Genomic DNA, 9,584 nt, shown 5'->3' on the forward strand with positions numbered 1-9,584 from the left:
CTGTCCTCAAGATCCTCCAACATCAGAGAGGTTAGATGGCTTATCCAGGGTGACCAGCCGGATCAAACCACAGGCTGAGGATTCTAAGGTCAGAAAGCCCTTAATGAGTAAGGCGTTATTGGCTTTGGCACCTAAACTGATGTTTCCCAAGCAGCTGCTCTGTGGTATCTGTCCTTCCAGAGAGCATGAGCGTAAAGGTGCCTCACACCCGGCGACACACCCGGCGTCCGTCCACTCAGAGCATCGTAGCACTGATGGGGAGGACTGCGGTGGGGCGGTTGCAGGGAAGGGTCCCTGGTCCAGACCGCTGGGGGAGGGAGGAGTCAGCAATCAGAGCAAGTCTCTGGAAAGCAGTGAGGCCACAGGTCTGTCTGCGAGAATGAGCAGGAGTTCAAGGGGTAAAGGAAACATTCTGGACAAAAAGGTCTGCATGTATAAAATCCAGAAGCACCACAGGTGGTTAGTGGTGGTGGGGGGGGTTCAGAAAGTGGTAATTCTGCCTGGGAGGGAGGAGGCAGAAGCTAGCTGCTGACTGCAAAAAAAGGAGATCAGACAGGTGCCCCAGCCCCCCAAGTGGCCACATTAAGGGTATCAGAACAGATCCAACAGGTTACAAGCAACCATCCAACAAAAGGCTTTCAGCAGGGGAGTGGTTCACAGAGATCCTGCTAGCTGTGTGCGGAGAGCCAACTCTACACGGGAGGTGGAGACAGGGAGGCCTGAGCGGGAGGCTCGTGGATCACCCAAGCAATCAGGCAGGTAGTAGTGACGTGGGGAGGGGGTGCTGTACCCTGCAGGTGCAGCTGTCAGGGCCGAGAGTGAGGCCGAGAGAAGGGCCGGGGATGATGTAAGCTGAGGAGTGGGCAGTCCCGGTGTTTACCAAGATGGGCATGACAAGGGAGGGCGTGTCTGGGTGGTGGGAGCCAATGAATCAAGACAGGGACCATTTAGAGTCACCGTCTCCTTCAGATGAGCCCTCTGGGGCAAGGATGTGCAAACCAAAGAGGCTTTTCTATGCCATTCCCCCATTCACAAGAGGCTGCTGCCCCCATGGCCTCAATTGTTCTGCCCAGCAAGTAAGACCCAGAGAGAAGGAGTACGTGGCCTAAAGTCTCAGCCAGAAATCAAGAGAAGGAAGCCTGCAAATCTAGGCCCACCTGATTCCTGTATCAATGGCCATTTCAACAGATACCCAAAAGCAGGAGGCCCCCACACCCTCCCTGGAAAATGTCCCCCCAGGGTCTGGGAGAAGCTGGAGAAATCTCTTCCCATCTACGGTATTTCAGGGCTTCCTTTGTGATCCACACATGTGAGTACTTGCCAGGCCCCCTGGCTGGACAAAGATGGTGACTCCCGGACAGCCCTCGGACTCCCTGAGGCAATCACAGCAGGGGTCACAGAGGGAGCGTCAACTGTGCTCCAGTTGCCTCCTCAGGAAACCTCGCATCCCTGCCTCTGCTCTCCATTTCATTAATTACTGGTTTGCGAACACAGGAGGCAGCAGGAGGGAGAGAGTCATCACAAGTGCCACTAATCACAGAAGGGAAATTAATTCCAAAGCTGAAGCTCACCGTCCACCGAAGGTCCCACAGACAGCCCTGATTTCCAACGTGGAATGAAGAGTAGGGGTTAGTAGGACCAGCCTCAACTATTTTTCTAAGGGAATCAGAAGGCAAAGAAACTTACCCACGATCACAAAGCAATTACACGCAAGGATATAAACATAGAACTCTGGCTTCCCATTCCCTGGGCCCCTTCATCCTCCCATAAATATTCATTAGGTGTCTGCTGCGTGTCAGACTCTATGAGGCAGCAGATACCCTGCACCCCAGTCAAGGGCTCCCAGGACCCTTCCCTAAGAGGGGAAAGTATTTTTAATCACTGAGCACCACACAGTGCCTTAGATATCCAGTCCCATTTAGTTCTAATAATTTGCCATTTTATAAGTAAGGAAACTGACTCAGAGAGGTAAACTGACCTGCCAGAAACCACACAGCAAACAGGAGGCAGAACCAGGATTCTAAGTCTGGGTTCAGCATCTGTTCTCCAGGCCCAGAGGGATTCAGGGACGGCGATACTCCAGCCACATCCTCCCTTCTTGGACCACTCCTACCTCCCTTCCAAAGCATTTCTCTGATCCTGGGCTCTCAGCTAGTCCTGGCTTACTGGCTGGCTGCTGTCCTGAGACCCCCCAATACAATGCTAGTATTCAGAAAGCTCTTCAAGAAGCGTTAAAAATAAGAGTCAGTTCTGTTTCAAGACAGCCATAAAGTCCCTGTAATTAACTCCTCTCCCAGTCAGGGGTCCATGGATATATAATCAGAGACACAGAGAAATGGGTACCAGACAGGGCTATGTAGCAGAATGCGGCTCTGAATCCAAGGTCCCTAAGAAGGGAACCAGAACACAGTCTAGCTATCAGCACAAGGGGGAGAGTTACCCAGTCCTATGCCCACACGGGCACATCTGTGCACGTGCACACATACAGACACACACACACAATGTTAGCCATGAAGTTCTCCAAAGTAGAGCTAAGGGTCTGGAGCATTTGTTGATTCACTCACTCAACATTTATGGAGGTCCTACCGCATATAAGGCAAAGTACTAGGCGGCGTGTGTGGGCACGTACTACACAATCACCGCAATGCAGGGAAGGAAGTATCCGTGTCCCCATTTTATGGAAAAGGAGACTGAGACTCGCAAGGCTCAAGAAACTTGCCTTATGTGGCAGACTGTATTTGTAGCAGAGCTGAGTACCTAACCCAGCCTCTGGAACACAGGAGGCTCTCGATGGCCATTTCCTTAGCGGCTGATTGGCTCCAAAGCCTTCCCCAGCAGACCAAGGGCTTGTGGCTTCTTGCCTTTGATCCAGCATGCAAAAAGTGGAGATCACGCAGGGGCCACAGACACTCCTGTTTCTTGGTCTCTCTTAGGTCATCTGGGACATTTCCAGCAAGGGAAAGCAGGCATTTGAGGGTGGTTTCCATTTCTGGGACACAGGTGCACAAAGCCAGTTTTTCAACAATGGCCGTGATGAATCAGAGCACCAGAAGAGGTCAGGCCTCCCGCTCAGCGGGGTGTAGCCCCCCATCACTTGCAACCAGCCCCACCCCCAACTCAGCCAACTCCCTCCACAAAGACCATCTCCCCAGCGACAGCTAGAACATGCCATCAATGTTCGGTTTCTGCACTCAGAATCTCTGTCACCTGTTATGTGTGTATGTGTTTGCCCTTCAATCTGTGACAACGTCCTCCTTCCTCTTTGGCTGGTCTTGCTTTTACAACACGAGGGCAACTGGAGATCCCAGCTGGGTATTTTTCCAAGATTCTTAATGGTCAAAAGGAAAAGGTGATCCTTGCAAATTTGGGGAGGAAGTTTCATTGGTTCCACAAACTCCAAAACCCAATGGAAGGAGGTAGCTCCAACTTTGTTCCTGGCAGCCCCAGCCACTCCTCCCCCCTCCTCCCTGCCTTGAAAAGCCCTTCCTGCTCCTCATCCTAGGTATCTTCTGGGCTCTTGCCATACCCTGTACTACCCCATCCTTGTTTCTGGTCTGAACTGGGCAGACCCTCCCAACCACACGTGGCCAGGCCCACTGCAGGGGGTGCTGGATGGATGGATGGATGGATGGATGGACAAATGCTTCCGGAATAAGCTGGGCACCTATGATGCTCAGTTTGCCAAGACCTGCCCCTCCAGGGGCCAATCCCAGCCACTTTCAAAATTCCTTTTCAAGAAGGAGCTGCCAACCACAGGCCTCCTGGACCTTCCAGGACATCTTCATTCCACAAGGTGACAAGCACCAGTCCAGGTCCCGGCCTGCCACCGACCCCCCCTACCCCGGCCAGGCACCGTCTGTCTGCACCCCGCAGCAACGGCCTGACCACCTCCACCGCAGGAGGTGACGGCACCCGCTGCTTACCTTCTGCTGAAACACACCTGCAATGCACCAGCGTCTTGCAAGTAGAAGGAGCCCGAGTCTCATTCCACAGAAGCCCTGGCAGCGAGAGAACGCGCCCGCGACAGCCTCTGTGCGATTCTGCTGCATAATCAGCAGAGAAAGAGAAAAAATGCCAGAAATAGCAAGCTTTATAAGCCCTCCTGACAAGTCTTGGTCCTCTATTGGCTGAAGGCCCAGCACCCCCGCCCCCCATCCCATTCCTATAAGGTGAAATGGAAAAACCTGTTATTTAACCTCTTTTATCAAAATCCATCTCCTATCCCAATCTGGGCCTGAGTGCGCGGAGCTCCTGGCAGCGGTCTCCACACCAGGTCTCCCAGAGCGGAAGGGGAGGCAGCTTTCCCCTCTCACGCACACTGCCTTGGGAGCAGGTATTGAGCTGGAAAGGCTTCTGGAAGGCAGCCTGGCAGCACCTGTCAACATGGGAACGTTGCATGCCATTTCATCTGGCAATCAGACTCCTGAGCATCCTTCCTGCAGACATCCCTGTTCTGGTGTGCACGGTGCATGCCCACAGATGTTGCTCATTACAGACAAGAACAAGGGCCATGCTCAATGTCTAGGGGTAAATAGATTAAAATGTAGCCATTCTGTGGAATATGATGGAATGAGGAAGGTCTGCAGGTGCTGACTTGGGAATGGTTGGGAGAAAAAGTCAAGGATGGGATCCCATTTTTATAAAAACAGTTAACTGTGTGTGTGTGTGTGTGTGTATTTGGACAGGCACTGTCAAACATGCAAAACTGTGAACGGTGGTCACCTTGCAGAGTAGGAGAAGGGGGTATTTTCATTTGCTACTTTTCTCTTCTTTGTCTTCTTTTCTTTTCTTCTTTTTATCTCTTCCACAAGCATGTATGACTTTTGGAATTTAAAACAAAAACATAAAAGTCTCCCTGGTTCCTTCCACTCCACTGACACCAGCAGACCAAGGGCCAAGGTCACCCACGCCAAGGCTGGGTCAGGTTGGGACAGGGCTGGCCGGAGGCACTATGGAACCCTGTAGTCCCGGTAGCTTTCACAGAGGTGCAGTTTAACTTAGGGCTCCCTGAAGAATGTGGACGCTGGAATAAGACAGAACTGGGTTCAAATCCTGCCTGTGCCTGCTGGAACGGTTACCTTCTCTGAGCCTTGGTTTCTTCATCTATAAAACAAGGACGACGGTACCTATTAAGTGCCATAGACTGTGCCAGGCGCTGTTAAACCAATTTCAATTTGGTTCAATTTGGAAATTAAATGTTTCAGAAACACCAGAGGCTGCTGAGGAAGGCTCACAGAGCTGAGCACGTCCAGGAATCAGTGACAGGAGTTCTGGGAATCATCTCATTATCGAATACTTATACAATAGCAAACTAAGTGACAAGGAGAAGGACCTGGGTAACAAATGTTGACAAAGGGGACCGACACCCAGCCCTCTGCATGAGGAGGGGTGGAGGGATCAGAATGGGCTCCAGAGAGGAAGAGTCTTGTGCCCATGCCTCTGCACCCCTCCCATGCTGTTCCCTCTGCCTGGATTGCGCTCGCCCAGACCCTCACACAACCGACTTCACAACCTTCACATCCTGCTTGGAGATCTCCTTCCTCCCCAGAGAGGGATCCTTTGAGTCACCTGCACTGAGTTACTCTCCTCATAGCACACCACTTCTGCCAACGATTTCTGCCTATTTGTTTCGATGGTTTTTGTTTCTGTTCATTGTTCATCTTCCTCCCCAGGCTGTGAGCTCCCTGATGACCAGGACTCTCTGGAGCCTTGCTCATCTTTGGGTCTTGGTTCCTAGCAGAGGGCCTGACACACGGCAGATGCTCAACAGATAGAAATACACACGATCCGTAGATCCAAGGCCCAAATCCCCGCACATGGAGCTTGTGTGAAGGAAGAAGGGATATAGATTCTGTACGATGATAGAAAGATGGAAATTTCAGACATACTGAAGATCTGGAAACACACACACAAAGGAGGGTGCTAGAAAAGCCCATCCATGTGTGCTTCTATAGGCTTAAGATGGGAAAGGATGTTCTAGGCCCCAATTCATTAGCACACAGACATTTATTTCTTCATTGTAACATTGATCATAAGAAAATGGAAACAAGAATAAAATCCATTGAGGGGTGGCCTGGGTTGCTCAGTCAGGTGAGCATCTGACTCTTGGTTTCAGCCCAGACCATGATCTTCGGGTCATGTGATCAAGCCCCGTGTCAGGCTCTATGCTTAGCACAGAGTCTGCTTGTCCCTCTCCCTCCTATCTGCCCCTCTCTCTCTCTCAAATAAATAAAAATCTTTAAGTGTCATGCTGTTAGTGCTTTGAAAAACAGAATAAAAGCCATTGATAGGTATTAGTTAAATAGATCATAACTCGCCATACAGTGGAATACTATGCAGCCATGACAAATGATCTGCATTCTCTTGATATGCAAAGAAGCCCACCTTGCTTGTTGGATGTTGAACTTTCTAACTGGAAACCAGAGACTCCGTTAGGCAAAAGGTATAACTGATTGCTACGAAGAAACCGTGGAGGTGAAAAGCCTTTGATTATCATTTGTTAATTCATTGACTCAACAGCATTCTCTGTTCCCTCCGCCTAGTCCCTACTCTAAGCAGGGCAGGGTTCCAGACAGAAGGGCCGTGTGTGACCAGGACACTGTCCTTGCCCTCGAAGACAGCTCAGCTTACACATGTACGTGAGAAACTAGTACATAAGGGAGACACTGCTCATGGTTAAGGGCTGCAGGGTCACCGGCTGAGGGGGGCTTCCCAGAAAAGGTGTCATCCGAACTGGGGATGGAAGGAGGGGTAGTGGGGTATACAGAAGGGAGGAAACATGTTGAGAGGCAGAGGTGGGGCGACACAGGGCAGGTGCAGAAAGTCCCTGCACTCTCCACCAAACACTGAACTCCCATGGGTGGGAAAGGGGATCTGAGAGCTGAGCCTGGGTCCAGAAGATTCTGGGCTTAATTCTGCCACTCGAGAGCCAGAAAGAGGAATTCTGGGTTTGTGACGATGCCGTCCCCCGGTACGTGGTCACAGAACAGCTTCCCGACCTGGACTCACTCACCCTGAGTGTGCCTGCCCCATTAAACATTTGGGCCAAGGTACCCAGTGCAGGGTGGAGGGGGGTCCAGCTCTACAGACCCTCTACTCAGTCGGCTCCTTCTGGGGTCAAGCCAGGGAGGGGCCAAGCCAGGGAGGGACCAAGCCAGGGAGGGGCCACTGCACCTTGAGGGAACTCAGCATTTTTAAGTTTAGTTTAGTTTAGTTTAGTTTAGTTTTTTTTTTATTTGGGGCATTCTGAGGCAGCTCGATGGTTATGGTTCCAAACAAAGAGAGATGACTCAGCTTCATGTGAAGAGCTGAAGCCTTTTGGGAAAGATATTTCTGTTTGAATGCTTCTTTCTCGGCCACAGGGGCAGCTCTTCCGGGCTTCCTTGTTTTCTGGACGTTCAACTGTTCCCCGAGTGGGGGCAGGGATGAGGACTAGGCTCTGGGGGCCAGACTGCCTGAGTCTGAATCCTGGCACTACCCCTTACTCACTCAGAAGATCTGGAGAGAGTTAAACCCTCTCTGAGCCCACATTTACTTAAGACTGCCTTGCAGGGTCTTTGTGCAAAGCTGCCGTCCCTCATGGAAAGGGTCTGGTCCCACGCCTGGCACAAAAGGAGTGTACAACAAACATCACTATTAGTAACCACAGCGACCTGTGCTGAGCTTCTGCGGTGCCTGGATTATCTCACTTAATCCTGCCAAGCACAAGGTCTCAGTTTAGGGCTGAATCGACTGAGGCTCAAAGCTGTAAGCTGACTTGAGTTTCCATCTTCCCCTTCAAGAGGGTCCCCCTTCAACACACACCCCAGGCCAATGTCGGGGAAAGCTGTACAAGCTCTTTCTTCCCATCTGACTCTCTCTGTGCCAGCAGCCGAATGCGCACACCCCCTACCCATGGCCTTCATCTGCAAAACGGGGACAAGATTCTGAGGTTGTTGAAATGCTCTAGTCACGGCTTAATAAAAATAATGCCACGAAGGTGCTTTAGAAACCTTTAAGTTTCTAAAAGGTTTCCAGAGGAAACCTCACTCCTTCCTCTGGGACAAGGAGTCAACAAAAAGCCAAGCTCTTCATGTACAATATCCCAAGAGGTGCGTAAAGCTCTTTGGGAAAACACCCTCACAAGTCAGGAGGAAACCCGAAAATGAGACAGAGGTGCGAGCTCAGGCAAATAAAAAAGATTTTTTAAAAGGGACTTTAAAATGGTCCATTATCAAATGGCCACCCTGCACCAGAACATGAACTCAGGGTCTCTCAAACTTCTGTTCTGGAACAAATGTAAACAAACAAACGAACAAGAAAAAGCCGATGCAGGCGAACCCACGGTTAACTCGAGTCAGTCAAAACCCTTTCCATCCCCTTCCCCCGCATCACCCTGAAGGACATATGCTGACAGAGCAACCTTAGTAGTAACTGACTAATTGTAAACCCTGTGATTACCAGGGTTGATTTCCATGGTACTTCCTTTTACAGCGCAGAGAACCTCTCCGGAGTGTAATTGCCAAGTTCAATTTTAGCTCTGTCACATCCAACCATCGCTGCTAACTAAGGCGGCCGCTTCCTTGCCAGGTAAGCTGTAATGAAGTCGGCTCCCTGCTTAATTTCACAATATTGTGATGCCCCCGTCAGCACCTGTAAGTGCTGAGAAGCTCTGAGCTGCTGTTAAGTAAATCCCGCCCAAGGGAAGTGATTAAAGCGCTTTGTGCCTCTCGGGGGCCTTTCTGGATCCTCCATCCGCCTGGAAGTTGGGGCTGCGTAGTCCCACGCGCCTGGTCGCCCAGAATGCCGGCCACCGTGGGGTCGCACTGTGCACCCAGGCGTGGCTGGGGCCCTGCCTGCCTTCCTCTTCCGTCAGTGCCCCCCAGAGCCCCGCCAGAACTCCCACTCATGTCTTACTGCTCAGAGTCTCACCAAATGGCTCTCATACAGCCTCCCACAGCACTGCGTGCATTTATGTATGTATGTATGTATGTATGTATGTATGTATGTATGTATTTATTTATTTATTTATTTGACAGACAGCGATTACAAGTAGGCAGAGAGGCAGGCAGAGAGAGGAGGAAGCAGGCTCCCCGCCGAGCAGAGAGCCCAATGCGTGGCTCGATCCCAGCACTCCGGGACCATGACCTGAGCTGAAGGCAGAGGCTTTAACCCACTGAGCCACCCAGGCGCCCCGTGCTTTTGTGGGGTTAGATGCGACACCACGCTTCAGCCTCGTTTTGTCACAATGCCCTATCGGCCTTGGTGTCTGTCCATTATGAAGCAGCTGCCGCCACACACATGACTCCTGACTGGGTTCCAACAGCAAAACTGTCCCCTCAGGTGATGCCAGGCTTGTTTGGCCTGATTTTGTGCAGACCACAGCTTTGGTCCAGGTATGGGCAGGAGCAGAGGGGTGAGGGCTGTGCCCTCTGAGCGCCCACTACTGGCCGGGCACACACCAGGTACTCTGTACCCATGTCATCCCCACGAGCCACCAGAGCAGCAAGGGAGCAGGGGCATGGCCCCTAGTCTTATACTTGGGGAAACTGAGGTCTGAGACCTTCCAAGAGGCTGGCGAGAGGAACTGCCCTCAGTTCCAAATG

At 51.4% G+C, this 9,584-nt stretch overlaps 1 protein-coding gene across 1 annotated transcript in view; it reads right to left on the reverse strand.

Annotated features, from left to right (window-relative positions):
- Window positions 1–4,049, reverse strand: part of TOX2 (TOX high mobility group box family member 2) — a 101,142-nt gene extending 97,093 nt beyond the window's left edge. The window contains exon 1 of the mRNA XM_044263006.1: window positions 3,924–4,049. Within this exon, the coding sequence (XP_044118941.1) occupies window positions 3,924–4,049 (126 nt within the window). The remainder of the gene's footprint in view (window positions 1–3,923) is intronic.
- Between the last annotated feature and the right edge of the window lie 5,535 nt (window positions 4,050–9,584).

The sequence above is a fragment of the Neovison vison genome, chromosome 8 (assembly GCF_020171115.1).
Source record: "Neovison vison isolate M4711 chromosome 8, ASM_NN_V1, whole genome shotgun sequence".
Taxonomy (NCBI): Eukaryota; Metazoa; Chordata; class Mammalia; order Carnivora; family Mustelidae; genus Neogale; species Neogale vison.